The sequence below is a fragment of the Halichoeres trimaculatus genome, unplaced genomic scaffold (assembly GCF_033239565.1).
Source record: "Halichoeres trimaculatus isolate MK-OKI-2021-1 unplaced genomic scaffold, fHalTri1.1 fHalTri1_scaffold_19, whole genome shotgun sequence".
NCBI lineage: Eukaryota > Metazoa > Chordata > Actinopteri > Labriformes > Labridae > Halichoeres > Halichoeres trimaculatus.
The window spans coordinates 1,762,795-1,779,742 of record NW_027437197.1 but is presented as its reverse complement, the minus strand read 5'-3'; the positions used below and the strand labels follow the sequence as shown (position 1 = coordinate 1,779,742).

The 16,948-nt window shown below is 39.1% G+C and overlaps 1 protein-coding gene across 7 annotated transcripts in view; it reads right to left on the bottom strand.

Annotated features, from left to right (window-relative positions):
* usp9 (ubiquitin specific peptidase 9) overlaps positions 1 to 14,589 on the bottom strand; it is a 39,861-nt gene extending 25,272 nt beyond the window's left edge. For 4 of the 7 annotated variants that reach the window (XM_074694203.1, XM_074694208.1, XM_074694206.1 and 1 more), the window contains exons 1-11: positions 14,129 to 14,588; positions 9,888 to 10,156; positions 7,653 to 7,798; positions 5,693 to 5,772; positions 5,466 to 5,578; positions 3,517 to 3,735; positions 2,734 to 2,849; positions 2,361 to 2,612; positions 2,142 to 2,277; positions 1,896 to 2,048; positions 96 to 200 (exon numbers count right to left, since the gene is read on the bottom strand). In XM_074694203.1, the coding sequence (XP_074550304.1) occupies positions 96 to 200; positions 1,896 to 2,048; positions 2,142 to 2,277; positions 2,361 to 2,612; positions 2,734 to 2,849; positions 3,517 to 3,735; positions 5,466 to 5,578; positions 5,693 to 5,772; positions 7,653 to 7,798; positions 9,888 to 9,989 (1,422 nt within the window). In that variant the 5' untranslated portion in view covers positions 9,990 to 10,156; positions 14,129 to 14,588. Of the gene's footprint in view, positions 1 to 95; positions 201 to 1,895; positions 2,049 to 2,141; positions 2,278 to 2,360; positions 2,613 to 2,733; positions 2,850 to 3,516; positions 3,736 to 5,465; positions 5,579 to 5,692; positions 5,773 to 7,652; positions 7,799 to 9,887; positions 10,157 to 14,045; positions 14,109 to 14,128 lie in introns of those variants that run through there. The other 3 variants (XM_074694205.1, XM_074694207.1, XM_074694204.1) reach the window with 2 other exon arrangements.
* Positions 14,590 to 16,948: the final 2,359 nt, after the last annotated feature.

Sequence of the window (16,948 nt, the reverse complement as noted above, 5' to 3'; positions counted from 1 at the left end):
AGTGCAGAGGTTAAAAAACAAACAAGCAGAAACAACAGGTCATGGATGTGATCTTTAATCCGTGGTTCACTAAAAAAACTACAGCTCTTTTTCACCTTGAAGCAGTCGAAGAGGTGATCGAGCTGCTCGGGGGAGAAGTCCCAGGCCAGCTTGGCCAGGAGGTCGTGGACGTTCTTCACGATGGCCTCGTGCTTACCGGCCTGCAGATACACAGAGACAACAACAACAACAAGACTGTGAGTGTGAAGAGCAACAAAAACCTCTAATGACAGATAGTGGTGGGGGATAAAATCGATAAAATCTGTAGCACTTTAGTTGAGCTACCAAAACAGAATTCTGTTATTCATTTTCTAAGAAAAGGAAAAAAAAAGTTTTTAAATGTTTGAGTGCTATATCGCACAGAAATTAAAAATTTAGTTAATATTTTCTTACATTTGTTCATAAGGACATATTTTCATATTTCACATATTGTGATTAAGGATATGTTAAAGCTAAAAAAACGGAAAAGATAAATCTAACAGTGAAGCCAGTTCTAGCATTTTTTTTTTTAATGGAATTGTTTTCTTGACCATTTTCAATCATTGCCAGTCTTTCCAACATAGCCACCCCCTTTTTTATTTATTTATTGCTATTTTTTATTTAATTTTTTTTTGCCTTCTCAGCACATGCTTATTTGGTAACCTCCTTTTAATTTATTAATTATATTATTAAATATATAATTAAAATCATATTTTATTTTATGTAGGTATATGTGTATGTATATGTATGTTGAATACATATGTGTGTATGTATATATATAATTATATGTTTTATTATTATTATTTATTTATTTTGATCTAGAATGATGTATATATATATATATATATATATATATATATATATATATATATATATATATATATATATATATTTTTTTTTTTTAAATTAATTTATTTTTTATGTTTTATAATTTTCTTTGAATGCAGAGACAATGGGTTTTGTTAGGGGAAAAAAAAAGAACATTGTACATTTTGAATTTATATCATTGTATTTCATTTGATTGTGTCTCCAATAAAATATTAATTTAACAAAAAAAAAAAAAGCTAAGGATGCTGCTACCTTTTGTTCTTTATATGAAGTTGTAACTTTCCTGTTTACACATTTTCATTAGTATAATAAAAGGTAACGTAAATTAATTCATTAAGTTGTTTTTCATTATTATTATTTTAAAAACACAAAGTGGCGAGTAGTTACACAGTGAGACAAAAAGAAATGTGTAATAGCTGGGGGAAAAAAAAGGTCATCGATTCAGAATCAAATCGTTGCCCCTGAATCGTAATCGTAATTGAACGTGATGTGCCTGAAGATTCCCACCCCTAATGACAGAGATCCACGACAAACAGAAATACGTCTTCTGACACATTGGCCTCACAAAGTGATTTGGGCTTCGTTTGCCTGTGTGTCCTGAAAACAGGTGAATTGGTGCCAAAAATACACTCTTTCCTTCTGCTTCAGGTGTGACCAAAGCCAAATCAAGACCCCTGTGTGTTGTGATCATGCAACGCAGGCACCACCTGAGCTTTCATTGTCCAAAGAGGACAGGAAAACACGGTGAAGGTTTAAAGCTGCAGCTACAACAAAACTCCAACACCTCAGCCGGGCTGTTGAGTTAAAGCTCCAACTCTCTCCTGAAGCCATCACTTGTTATGTCACTGTCGCTCCAGTAGCAGTCTTTAATTGTCAAACAGCTTAATCCAATTATGCCTTTCTGGTACGACCAAAATAAACCAACAGTTGTGCCGTATAAACATGAGCATCTTCATGCTACAGACATGTTTGTTCTGTTGAATCCGGTAAACACAGAGCTGCAAAAACAGTCTCTGAGAGTAAACATGTTGTTTCGATTAGCAGCGTACCTGTGCAGCCCAGATGTTGTCCAGATCCTGCATTGTAAGCGCTTTCTCTTTGATAACAAAGCGGAGGATCTTCTCCAGTTTCTCCACGTACTGCGGCTGATGCAAACTGTCCCTGAGCACGATGGACAGGATGTGGTTCTGCTGGATCCACTCCTGGAGATGGATTATAAACACAGAGAGGAGAGGTGGGTTTTAAACATGAACCATCTTTCATGTGAAGAGTGAAAAGTGAAGAGCTGCTCTCACCGCCATGCGCTCTGCAGTCAGCCACTCCTCCTCTTCAGGGTTATGCCGGTGGGTGTAGTAAGACACACTGGAGATCACCTTGTTGACTTCATTTAGTGCATTCATTTTGCCGTTGAAAGAAGAAATTTGCAATAACCTGAGGAAAGATTGAAAAGTTAACCTTAAAATCAAATGTGCACATTGGAAGAAGAGCAATGAAATGATCTTTTTCAGACTCACCTAAGAATCATTTTTAACCTAAAAATCTCTAAATTCTTCACAGTCTCCTCCTGCCCGGGTACGCGTGAGGCCAGATTCTTCAGAGACTTGATTATCATGGACAGTGCGTCGTTTTTGGCTTCATTCTTGGCCTCTTTCTTCAGCTCCTCATCTGTTAGATTCTCTAGAAACTGGGGAACCATCTCGATGACTGGAAGGAAGTACTTCTTTACTGTGTGCAATGTGAGGAACTCATAACATTGGCCAAAAGGCCTGTAACGAGAGAGGAGACAGGATCAGTGAGCACACAAACTTGGAAACACATCGGCGTCTCGCTGAGAGGCCACTGATGTGTCGAGGAATACTGTGAACACGTAATGAACAAAAGCCTCACTTGATAAGTGCAGCGATGATCTGGACGTTCAGTGCTTGGCCGCTCATGAAGCGATCGTGCAACATTTGAAACCCGTTTAACGTGCCAAATTTATTTATTAAGTCCACCAACCAGCCCTGCGAAGAGGAGAAGAGGAGAAAGGGAGGAAAGCACATCAGGAAAACATCCAAAGAAAGATGCATGAGAGGGGAAATCAGTCAGTCTCTTCCTGACCAAATTTTTAACTTGTTTTTTCACATTCAAAAGCCAAAACGCCGGCTCTGTGTTGTAGTTTCATATTTAAAAATGGCTGATTAGATTCCAGCTTGAATAAAACAGAGCAGGGGAAGAATCTGACTTAATAATTGCATAGTGGAGCCTTAAGTAGTCCTGGGCCCCCTGCCAACAGAGGCAGACAGGCGAGCAGTGCTGCAGTGCTGTTCAAACTGACCCTGTGCCCACGCTGTATTCATCACTCTTTCACACTAAAATTCCTTCTCCCTGGTGTATCCACCGTCTCTTTTGTACAATCTGGTTCCTGACACAAGCACAAAGTGTCTCTGGGACTGTGAGTTCCATATTTTTTGTTATCAGGTCTCTCCAGAGAGGGGGTCTCTGTGTTTCTGTGTGGCCCTCGGGGTAATCCTAAAACGCCACTCGATGGATTCTGTCCAGAGCAAAGAGAGACGCACCAACCGTCCTCTGGAGGATGATGCAGCTGCTCCAATGAGAGTCTTTCTCATTCTCCTCACACACTCACACACTAATTATTTAGAGTCGTATTCAGTTGCAGCGCTGACTCACCTTCGGGGATCGGGGGTCTGGTGGTCGGGCGAAGAGCTCGTCGTCGGCCAGCTGTGCTCCGGCGGGGACAGTCTCGGAGGGCCGAGTGCCGTTGTAGATGTGGAACTTGCAGTGAGGGTTGGTGGCCATAGCCAGCAGCTCCAGTAGAGGAAACCAGTCCTGAGAGAGCTTGGCCACACACAGCTCCACCAACCGGTGTGTGTTATTGATGATACACCTCTGTTAGGGGAAAAAGGCAGATTAAAGGTTTGGATTCAAGAAGCAACGAGAGGAAAACTGACGTGAATTAAAGCCTCAAAAGGAAATTTTCCCCTTAAAATCTTAAGATTTAAACTGTACTACATCCCACATCTTCTCCTTGAGAGTTTGCTAGTTTTTTGTTTTGTTGTTAACTTTTGAGCTACTCAATTGTACATATTTTATTCTTGTCAATACAAGTATTTCTGATCAAAGAACATATGCAAGCAGCTGGGCTTAAACACCCAACCCTCCAGGTTTTCTTTTCTGTTATGAACTGTCTAATTTATTTACGGTCCAAAGTACAATGAGGTTGGTTTGTTTGGTTTTGTTTTTTATGTTGTGGTTGTTTTACTTCTATCATTATTAAATTAAATTAAATTAAATTAAATTAAATTAAGTTAAATTTAAATTTAATTAAATTCATTTTATTTTATTTTATTCTATTTTATTTTATTTCATTTCATTTTATTTATTTATTTTTACTTTTTATTCATTTTTCCCAACCAAAATTATACTTTTATTCACCAGTTTGCATTATGCTTGATAAGAACCAGAAACTTGGATATATGTCTACACATATTTGGTTTGGACTTGCTTGCGCTCTTTCATTCTTTCTTTTTGTGTGGGAAGGGGCATAGACATGCATGTAAATGTAAATGAAAATTTCTTATTACGTTACTACCCCTGACTTTCTAAATTTTGATACAAAATTTGCTTTTCATTTATTTACTTTATTTTATTTTTCTTTTAAATTGCTATCAAAAAAGTTTTTTTAAATTTTTTTATTTCTTATTTCTATCACATTGTATAACAATGGTCTGAAAATAACATGTCATACTTTTTTTTACTGTTTTCCCTTATTTCTGAAAATGGAATGTAACTTTGTCTAGCTGCAACACATATTTTAATTTTTCATTGAACAAAAACTTAAATTTAAAAAAATAAAAAATCTTAAGATTTGTGTCTAAATTAAGTTTTTATTTGACTTTATTTTGAGTCTGGGTCTCAGGGTCTTTAACAGAAGGAGGTAAAGAAAGTTTGAAAGCTCTTTTGCAAGTGTCATCTTTACATTAATACACCGTCCTTGGAAATATGAGAAATACTATATTATTAATAGCCTCTGCTTTGTGACCCTGCAGTGAGGACAGCTATGAAAGCGCAGCTCCTGGGACTCATCTCCTGAAAAAAAAACCCACCTGACAAGTTTTCAACAAACATCTGGCGTCTTCCAAAACAGGAAGGAGAATTAACAAAACATGTCTGAACCATCTTGCATATGTAAGTTATAAGTCACTGCCTGTCCTGCCTCTTTCCTCCAGATTAAAGAGAAACCAAAAGCTCAACATCTGATGTTATTGAAGTTACAGCCCCTAAACGGCTGATTATAATGAGAAAGCAAAACAGAAAGTGAATACAGCTTAGCTAACTATGCTGAATCATCCAACCTATCATTAATATCGATTTTTTTTTGTCAGCTCCTTTTGACTCTTTCCATTTAAACCAGTTTGGTTGATGTGTTGAGTGGGAACTGAAAGTGGAGTCAAATTCCAGAGACGGTTGAGCTCATCAGGAAGTCTTTCCCTTTCAACTCAAGCCTCACGTATCGGCCTTATTGGAAACCTGGAGTGTTTGGTGTGAAGGAAATTAAGGGTTCATGGAAACGCAGATTCATTTTCTCAAAGAAGAAAAAGATAAAGACAAAAACTCACATGGATCTCAAACTTCCAGCCGCTGACAGCCTCGTCTGTCAGGATCTTTGTGAAGGAGATGGTTAGACCATCGCGGAAAAACCTCTGACACGCCTCACACTTCACATCCAGTCCTGCAGGAGAAGACAAACAGATGATATTTACTGATCATATAAAATGTTCCTCATTAAACACGAATAAAAAGTGTCTGAATGACGAGCTGCAGAGAGCATCTTGTGTATCCGTACCTTTTTTACTCAGGTCTATAGCAGCCTCCAAAAGGACCTCCAGCTCTCCTTTTGGCAAAACTGGAACAACCCAGCGAGGCCTGCGGGACAAACCATTTTAATGAGAGAGTTGAGACTTTTACAGCATATTTGGTTTAATCTGAAGGGGATTACTTTCACTGACACATGATTTCTAACTTTCCTGTTGTTCAGCTGACTTTAAGATTCTCATTTTGTTTTTTCTGGGTATGAGGACACTGAAACGGACTCACATCAACACATTTCTGTACTGTGGTGGGAACTTAAATTGTCATCGAAACGTTTCATCTGAAAACGCTAAAATGCAGTGAAAAAAATCTGCGTTTACAAACATGCCAGGCCTATAGTTGGCGCTATGACTGTCTTGTCCAGAAGCCACTTTTGGTAGCTCTCCACTGAAGTAGAGTTGAGCCGATCATCTGGTGAATTGATGAATACTACGTTAAAAAGTGGAGCAACAAATCCACGTTTTGTTAAACACAGTCACAGATTCAGCAGATTGAGCAGCACAAACTCAACACGGTAGTCTGCGACGATCGTAACAACGATACTGTTGTCCTGTTGTATGTGCTGGCACGAAGCGGAGTGTGACGCCAGCGTTTCCACTGAAAACGCCGGGTGAGGAGGCCGATAACCGATATTTGAAGCCGATATTTATTTGCAGTCAAAGTGAAAATATTGGAGTGAAAAATTTTGAACAATACAAACTCCAACACTTAACTGCAATCAAAGTTAAGTTAAGTTGACTTAAGTTTTTACAGTATATAAAGTTTTCAAAAAAAATGTATGTGGCTGCAATAAATCTTGACAGAATTGAGTTTGTGCTGCCTTTTACAGGCGTGTAATGCAGTTGAATTAATTTTCTGTTTGGTTTTACATGACTGATTTTAAATGTTTTGACCATCTAGGGCTTCCATAGTAGGGCTGAACAATTAATCGATTTTAAACCGACATCGCAATGTAATACAATGCAATTTTCAAATCGCAAAAGCTGCAATTAGAGAAAAAAAACTTTTATGTACACAGACCTGGAGGGAATATAGTAACTTGTACTTGTTGTCCCTTAAAACCAGCAAAAGGCAAAATGCTGTTTTTTCTGGCAAAAAAAAACCCCTGTGAGCTGCAAAGATCCATCCAGTAGATCGTAGAGCCAAACCCCTTTGTCATTTTTTTCTGTATGGTTTGTTTCTCTTACTGACAACTGGAGGTCAGTAAAATTTCACAGTATTCCTTTTTCTTTTTCAATTAAGAAATGCAAAAAAGACTTGTTTAAATGTTAACAGTATCTTCTGTTGGTTAGTCATACTATAAAATAACTTAAAACTTGTGTTAAGTGGACAATGCAGAAGATAAATGTCACTCCCAAAAGTCGTATGCTAAATCGCAATCGCAATATTGGTCTACAAAAATCGCAGTTAGATTTTTTTTCCTAAATCTGCGCAGAGAAGCATCAGAGCCAAAACAACAAAGTTTTGAATGGGTTTCATATCCGCCGTCGGATTTTAAAAAAGACCAATGCTGATATACCCCAAAATGCCAAATATCGGCCCCGATAATCGGCCCAGCCAATAATCAGTCTATCCCTAGTTTTAGGTCAGCTAAAATGCCGGGTTAACACAGAAGACTCCACCGGACGTGGTGTCTGATTTTACTGTCTAAGTCGGGGCTTTCTGCTTTAACCAGACTCTTATTGACACAAACTGTACACCTGTTGTGGTTAAAGAAAGTGGAACACACCTTTGACACACATCTGTTGTCTTATACTTGTTCAGGCTTTAAATTAAATCTTCTGACCGTATTATCTTTGGCTCGTCCCATAAAAGTCAGCAGTATGTCCTGTTGTCTTAACTAAAAGCTAAAAAGCTAAAGCTAGTATCTACAAGCATCAGGCGAGTTTGGGGGTTTCTGAGGATGCAGCCCCAGTCACAGCTCGAGTTAGTACCTGTTGATCATATCATCCAGCTTGGCTAGGTCAGTGTGAGGGAAGGCGGGCTCCTCCTCTTCCAGCTGAGGGGGGGCGTCCCCCTGGCCCTGCTCATCTGGGGGGCTCACTGGAGAGTTCTCATTAGATGAGTTAGGAGATGATGTCTGGGAAAAATCAATCAGAATCATTAGATGCATCATTGAAGTTTGTTTTCATCAGTAATCATTTAACACAAACAGAGCAGTAATCTTAGTCTGTGATGGGATTAAGGAACTCTATCTTTAATGGTATGAAGACACAGAGATTAAAATCCATAATCTGACATTTTTTCTTCTATTTGTTAGGGTTAAGGCTCCATCTGCTGTAGCATTTTTTACCTGTGCGATATAAACAGGGAAATAACACAGTTTCTATTGATTTCTAACCACTTTTGGAGGAGATGTAGAGTTATATGTATAGGAGGAGCCATATTATTATGAAAATCAGATTATAGTATCCCTAAGATGTTTTTCTAGTGATATTATATCTTTTTTCCCCACAGGTACGATCCAATCCATCAATAAATAGGAAATAAGCACTAACACTCAAACAGCATTGCTTTCATTTCCAACATGATTGGGCAAAGAGTTCAAACGCAGTGTTCGACCAAAAGCACCATTTTAGGGTTGAAATGCTGAAAGGCATGAAAGCTCTGGCTGTAATCTCAATGACTCTCACCGTCGTATCATTAACTGAACCTGCAGGGTGCTGTTTATTTAATTTGTGCGCTTGTGTGGTCACTCGCTAACAAGGCTGCAAAATTGCAGAGTTTTAATGGAGCACAATGGGGCATTTTAGATCAGTGGTGTGTGCAGAGCCAAGCAAACAAGGGATCAGAGATGGCCTGTTTTTGTGCGTCTGATAAAAAGCTATTAAAATAAAGGCCCGGCATTTGATGCACCAGTCTGCCTCACTTCATCCCTCTCAGATTGTTACGAAACATGGGTCTGTTTTCTTAGAAATGTTTACACAAATATTTTGCACAACAATTTTAAAGACTAATTTTAGCTGCTTTAATGTCAACATCTTTGTATTTCTAAATTCCAGTCAGACAAAACAAGATATCTCAGGATCCCTTTTTAAGTGGGTCAAACAACTTATTGATCAATTCAGAATAAAAACTAAATAGTTTTCACACACATGAAATATTTGTGACCTTGTTTGGGACTCAAATACAACTTTCCAAGCCCAACCTAAAGGCCTCTACAAACGCTTGTTTCTATGGTAATACGCACCAATTTAGAGGCAAAACAGTCTTCTTATATGGGGGTCAGGCTTCTTTTGTTCTGGTCACTAAGTGCACATGCATGTTATATAAAGAAGCAGGTGTCTCTCCTGAAAGGCCTTTGAACAAAGCCATTCAAGTCATAATACTCATAGTATTTGGCACACAGAGCAATGTGCTTTTCATCCTTATCTACCAAAAGGAAACAAAAAGTAAGAGCTGACATGGTTGTGTTAGAAGTGTAACTGTGTTAGGACGTGGGTGTTTTGTTGTTAAGCTGCTGTGAAATAGAAATTTTAGAAGAAGAGACTTTTGGAAATGATGTGAATGTTTAAATGAGAGTTTAAGCACCGATGTGATCGTCCTCTTCTTTAATATGTTTTCCACATCTAACAAGTGTGTTGTGAGCAGCTGTGTATGAGAGAGTAAAAAAGGGATACACACAGTCGGGAGAGATGCACAACTGAGAAATATGAAATGTGGGGGAGTGTGGTGAAGGCTCCTTCTGCTTGGCTGACCTACATAGGCAGCTTGCCTCTCACGTCTCACCACGGCTCATCTCTAACCAACACAGGCCCTCACATGCACACGCACAAAGACAGACACACACACACACATCCTTTATCCATCACTCAGGAGGCTCTGTTCATTGATGCCTCGCCTTCACTCTCTTTCTCCCTCTTTTCCGCTCCCTCCTCCTCCTCCTCTCTTTCTGCCCCTCATGGCATCAGTGTGAGGTGGGATACAAGCAAGTTCTCTCAAAAAGAAAAACTGTACTGCTACATCTGCTAACACAGCTCCTCCTTAATCACAGGTTCGTTTAATTACATGTCCGACAGCTGAAAAGATGCGTGTTTGGAAACAGAACAGAAAAGATAAAACAGGCTGACAGCGGCGACGCTGGGTAAAGGGAGATAATCAAAATAATGTACGGCGTGTTGTGTTGTGTTGGAGGACAGCAAGACAAAGGTTGAGGAGAGGGTGCTGACCTGGTTCTGTGGCAGTGGGGGTTGGCTCTGAGCATCAGGTGCCTGGCCCTGGCCCTGACTGTCATTGCCCCCCACCGGAGAGCCACGCGTGGTGGCCGTCATGCTCGCCACGGGGCAGATCTTGGCAATCTTGGCCTCTTAGGGAGCGCTGGCCAGGAGGGAAATTACAGCCACCTCAGCTGTGGAGCAGAGGGAAGAGAGGCCGGACACACGAGAGAGGGACACAAGCACCTGGAGATCTGGATGTGCCGCTGAGACCATTGCATAACCTGGAGGAGGGGAGAGGTTAGAGGGTACAGTCATCAACAGGCTGGTTAAGATACTCACAATACAAGAAATAATGTACAAATAAGCAAAACACTGAGATAAAAAGACTTTAAATTTCAATTTCTGTTTCTCATTGTGAGAAAAGTTTAAATACATTTCCCATGCTTAAGGGGAGCTGGCTTTGCCGAGTTGTATACAGAGGCTACAGCGCTCATCAAGCTGGTCATAGGATCAATTCCTAGTCTAAACAGGATTTAGTGCTCATCTCTTTTACAGGAAAATGATCTGAAAAGAGCTGTGAGAAGCTTGTGAGACACTTGTTTACTTCTTTCCGTGTTCAGATGGAAATAAAAACAAAAATTAATCTCTCGAGGCTCCTCAGCTGGCACAAGAGAGCCAAAAGATATCCTTCTTTAGACAAACTTGTGCTTTGTCCACAAATGTATGTAACAGCAGTTTTATAGTGAGTTGTAGCTTGAAGTGAGTCATGTCAGATTGGAGGCAGTTAAAGCCACATAATGGCTGCATCTCATGTCTCACTCACTGTTTCACCATAACAGCTGCAAAACCTGATAAACTCATTTAGGTTTTTTCAAAACTTTGGCCAGCCCCTGGGGACATGTCAAACTCTGATGCCCCCAGAAGACGAGTTTCAGTTCTACTCTGAAAATCTGTTGAGTCCTGCTAACACAGGTCCCTAATCACTCCCATGAATAAGCAGCCAGAGGATATGACCTGCCTGAATCCATTTCAAGCCAACAGCACCATCTCAAATCTGTTCAAGGGTAGACATGATGAACACACGGCCTCAGGAGGGTATTATAATGAAAGGCAAAAGAGCATCTGTGATGGACTGGGATGTTATCATTTAATAGATCTTCACATTATCAAATCCACATTACTGTCCTTTCAAGTACTGCATTCCTTTTTATGATCTAGGTGCTAATTTGTGAGGAACTAAAAGCAATAATTAACATCTTCATAAATTTAGAACAGAAGCTTGTTAATCACAGTTTATCAGGATACTTTGACTGCCTTTGCAGATACTCTTTCATAAAACGTAGACAATGTTTTGTTGTGTTCGCTAGTTTTTTCTTGATAATAATAGAACTGCTCAACAACTTAATTGCTGGGACTGGGAAATAAATACTTCCGATTCTTTGAAAAACATGAGCAATCAGATTATTAGTGTTTCAAACAAGCCCGCAGTTTGTCAAGATTATCAAACCAACTTTATCTGGAGGTAAAACCTGTAATGCGGGTAATATTTCCTCACTGCTGAGAAAACCGTGTAACCGTGTAACTGCAGTTAGTGGAGCAGGTCAAAGATTAGCCAGGACGCTGGCCTATAAATTACAAAAGAGATCATACCAACTGCTTGAGAGGGTGAAATAAAATCATTATCAACAAGATAGAAAATAATACACAGCTTGTGTAGGGCCAGATATGTCCTTTAAGTGACAGAGGAACAGGAAAGTCTTATCAACTGTAAATGTATTATCTTGTTCAGGCAGCTTTCTGTTGCATGTCTTACTAAAAGGTATATTGCTCAGCTTTCAATATACTTCAAAACACTATTCTTTAATTGTCCTTTGGCATCCAAAAAAGCTGGATGTCTTTTGGAAAATAATGAAACCAGAATTTATAAACATTGGGACAAAATAAATTGGACAAAAGCAGTTCACTGGATGAGATAATGAACAGCAATCATTTCACAAAGGACTGACAAGGCAATCAGTGCCACACCTTTCATGCATCCTGTCATTTAGACAAATGTTACAGACGTATATTCTGGTTTAGAGTAAATTCTCTTTTCTGCCGTCTTCCCGATATTATAATTGAGGCAGCAGAGGGTTCGTTTTACAGAAGCAATACCTGTGGTCAAAGTTCCATAAAGGGAGAGGAGTATGGCTTATTGGTGTCAGAAGACAAAACTAGAAAGAAAGGGACACATCCAATACGTTTTTAACAACCCTGACACTTACTATATTGAATCTGACTCTTTGAGAAGCCAAGCTTTAAGGGACACCGTGCAGTGAGCCACTATTTCTATTTGCACAGTGATCTCAGACGTGTCTTCTGCTCAGTTTATCAGATCAACAAATGTCTGGTACACAAAATCAAGTGAATGGCAGATTCCCCTTACGCACACAAGTAAATTTCACCGTCATTCAGAACAATGACTGTTATTTTTCTGTGTGTGAGAGGAATGGCTTCTTCATTAAGGTGCATATCAGTCAAAGCATACACATTCTCCAGAGTTAAAAATGGTGTATAATTTCACTTAAGTGACCATAAATCTAAATAAATAGGTCATAAATCATAAATCTATTAAGATTTGTATGTGATTTGAATAGGGTGAATCAGATACAACTTGTGTACTGTTATAATATTTCAGTGAAACCACATTATTTCCTACTTTACAGCTGGCTGGTGACATCTGTTTGAGTGTCAGCTGGGGTTGCAGCCTTCAATCCGTAAAGTCCCTTACATTACAGTCATGGGTTGATGCAAATTCCAGCGAGTGTTTTTCCTGTCCCTGAAAACGATGTGTCACATCATTTATCTGAAGCTACTACAAGTGCAATCAGTCAGTTGCTAACGATCTAATAATGCGAGGATACTATGGGTGACTTTCGTGTTACTGCAAATATATTTTGTTTTACGGACACAGTGAAAGAAAGGCACAGACACAGCAACATTAGCCACCATCATCACAACCAGGCTAGGCTAGGAACAAGTGCGGCCTTTTGGACTGGACCGGCTTTAATGTCATTTAAGAAGCATCGTACAGACAGTGAAATCGGCCATGTAGGAGTCTGGATGAAACCTTAATATATCTTGAAATTTCACCACCCAGATGCAGACAAAATACAAGGCGACATTACGTAACTACTATTACAAACTAGCGCCGTCAACACCCGTTAACAGCTGGTGGTTGGTTAGTTAGCTGCGGCAACTAACGTTAGGTTAGCCTGCGAGGCGATCCGCCCAGACAGCAGAGCATTGACGGCCTTGTCGTCCAAAGCCCGTTGCGCTGAAACACACAGGCCTCGCTATTCAGTTGGGCCTGACATTACACTTCTCCATCAAACCCTTGCCAATAAACAGACAATATTAAGCACATAAAAAGATTTTTTGCTATTAATATTAAAACAAACCAAATAAAAGGCTCCTTGCATTATTGCAGATGAAATCTCAATTTAGAATGAACCGTGCTAGCGTGCTAACGACGAGCAATCTAGATAAACAGTTAATGTTAGCTGTTAGCTCACCCGAATGAACATCAAACCATCGTTAACGTTTGTTTTTGACAACATGACTCGACATTAAAAAACGTGTATAAATTTTGCACTCTATGTTTAACATTAACATCACCTAGAAGTAATTTTAGCGGCCAAAATACGTTGACCCAGCTAGTTCTTGTGTATAACGTAAAATATGATAGTGACAGGGGAGTCGTCTATTTCCTGACATTTAGTGAGTGCTCTGACCTGTGCCGTCTATCGCTAAGTTATAACTTAGCAGAAACTAATTGAAAATAAGATATTGACAACCTGAGTGATACAGAATATAAGCAGAAATACACCTATGGTAAAACCAGTCGTAAGGATGTCTTAAATACATATACAGTGGAAATCTAAATATCTATAAGTTGTAAACATGAGACGGTTAAAGGAAATGTTGCTGTTCAGTCTGTAGACAGAGCCCAGGAGTAGCTTGGCGTCAGCGAATCAACCGGAGTAAGCTAATCAGACTACACGTACAAACAAGAGCATGAATTGCAGTTTGATGGTGTTGACACTGTCCTGGAATAAATAAGGAGTTTCTAGCAAAGAAAAATCCACCAGTGACTGAATAACAGCAGTAATCCATATGCAGCAGTGTTACCTTGAATCCACCAGCAGCTGACGCTAATACTAGCAGCTAACAATCAGCAGGCACCGTACCGAGCTAGTTAGCTAACAACTCACCAGGAATTTGATATGACTTCCCCCTCTATTCACGTCCAGCCTTCAACGATGGTGTCGTCGTATATTACATAAACGTGGCCTATATCGGTGACAGTTTTGGCAGGACACAAACCTGTTACTAGATAGATCTAATTCCTACGTTTTTCCTCTGCTTCTGGGTGTTTTTCCTGCGTCACCGGCGCGGTAACAGCCCCCTAACTCTATCTAGTCCGCTTTCTGGGGCTTGTCACTTCGGTCCCAGCAGTCACTCACAACTTGAATCAGTTCAACATGGCGGAAGCGCAGTCGGACACAAATGCTGCTCCGTAAAAACAGGCCGAAGGAACTGGCTGTGTGAACTCCAACAGTCCGCACTGTCTTTGGGCTACTTTGCACCGCAACTGGAATCAGCTCTGCTAACACAACAGCCGCTAAATGGAAAGGGCACAAAACCCCTCTCTATTCCGATAAACCACTCCGGATCCAGAAGGGATTTCAGATCCGTACTTTGACAGAAACCGAGTAAAAAAAGACCTGCACAACTTGAAGCACCTGACTATATCGCCTCCTATCGCACTGGGTGGTTGGATATGAGATAATACTGTTTTATAAGAATAAAAATAATTAAAATTTAACAAAAGAAAGGAAAAGACATGAAATCTGTAACATATAAGCAGGAGTCTTTAGCATGCATGCATCTAGTGGTGTAATTTAAATACATTTTCTGTGACGCTGACTTAATTTCCTGTTGTGCTATCTGCAATCTCAACTTCATGCCACATGATTATAATCCCTGTGCCAGAGTTGCAAAAGCACAACAAAAAAATAGAAATGGGCTCAACACAACTCATTAATAGAAAAGTGTTAGTATATATTATTGTTTTGTTGAATTAGAGCCCCCCATAATGATTCCATTACCGTTTAAATGAACATATTTTATAAATCCTTCACAACAATGACCCATTATAAACAGGAACACCAATTTTGTTACCGTTATGTAATGCAAATAATGAGCTGAGGAAGTGCGTGAATTAAATGTATTTATGGAGAAAGCAGAAAAACTCTTGCCATGTTGACACTTAGTAGAGAGCTTATAGTTATAAGAAGAAGCATGTCTCTTGTTCCTCTACTTAACGAGTCTCTGCTGTAGAAACCCAGATATAAAAACAGTCAATATGATTTAATTTGACCCTTGACCAGATGGGTTTGAAATTTTTAAAGCTGGATACTGGGTGTGAGATGGGCAGCACAACACAATACCTTAAGACTTCTAAGACTAATACTATGTTTTTCAGGAGTGTTGTAATTTCCCGGCCTCTTGTGCATTGTTTCCTACACATAGTAAAGTGTAGGAATAGGAATGTACACAATTTACCAGTTTCTCCCGCCACACCCATGTGTTGTATGTCTCTGTGGACATAAATGCACAATACAACTCCACGCTTGGAAGCCCCTGCGTGATGGGTGCCTGTGGGAAAAATAAGAGTAATTTAAAGACATGGATTAGCTAAAATGCATTTGTTACATCATGTTGCTGTTAATTGACACCAGCAGAGTTTTGACATTATGTCCATGTGACAAAATAATCTTAACTAGGATGGAACTATTTTTACAATATGATGCTGGAAATTTGGTTGAAAGGATCATGGAAAAGACAAAAAATCATCAGATGACTCACATTATACATGTGGTGTATGACCTTAAGATTTTAAAATGTGAGGTTCCACTGAGAGGGATTAACATTAAAATGATAGTATCTGCTTACATATCCAGATATGTTGCTCTGATGACACAGCAAAAACAAGGCCAATAGAAACTGGAGTGATCCAGTGAACAACACACTTATCCCCCCCTCCCATCCTGCACTGGGCTCTTTGTGCTCTGACTGCACTGTGATTTGCCTTAGTCTAAAGTAGGAGCTCCTTTTTCAACCGAATTCATCTTAATTGTGTTTCAGCTGTATTGTGTTTACAAGCGTCACCCTCTGTGATTATGTGTAACATGATATTACCAATCTCTTTGGGCTAAAGGGGGACCATGGCCTGAAATAGGTCATAATAATCCTAAATCTATATTTTTTTCATACACATTTACAACCTGTCAATAATTTTGTCATATACATTTACCACTGTATTTTGATAATTACTATCAATCTACTACTATCTGCAAAGATACTTCTTAATGGACTGGATTGGCAGGCAACCCTAATAAATACACCATCACCATTTATTCCAATAGATTAGGAGACCATTTTATTTGGCACCTAATTTCATTTTGTCCATCATTGGGCATCAAATGGAATGATTTACAGACACTCGTGCATTTAATAACCTTGTTTCTTCCCTTACGATAATGAGTAAACCTCTGGTATGTCTAAGATTTTTTTTTGGTCAGTTTGGTTACAGAGGCTATATCTATCTATCTATCTATCTATCTATCTATCTATCTATCTATCTATCTATCTACATATATATATATATATATATATATATATATATATATATATATATATATATATATATATATATATATATATATAATTCTTTTTTTTTACCCCATTTTGCATGACTCAATTAAAATAAGTCCTCCAGAACAACAGCAACTATGCATTGACTCAACAGCCAAATAGCCTACATATTGATCTTTCTCGCAATGTCAGCAAATAAGCAAATAAATGTTAATGTATTAAAAACTCATTAAGCTACTCATTATTTATCACTCACTTGTGAACATCTTGTTTATCCTCACACTTGCCCTGGCCTGAAAACCAATGACCTAGCGTACAACGGCAACAAGAAACCGTCATGGCTCCCGCTCCGTGAAAGTCCGTTCAGGGTTTTC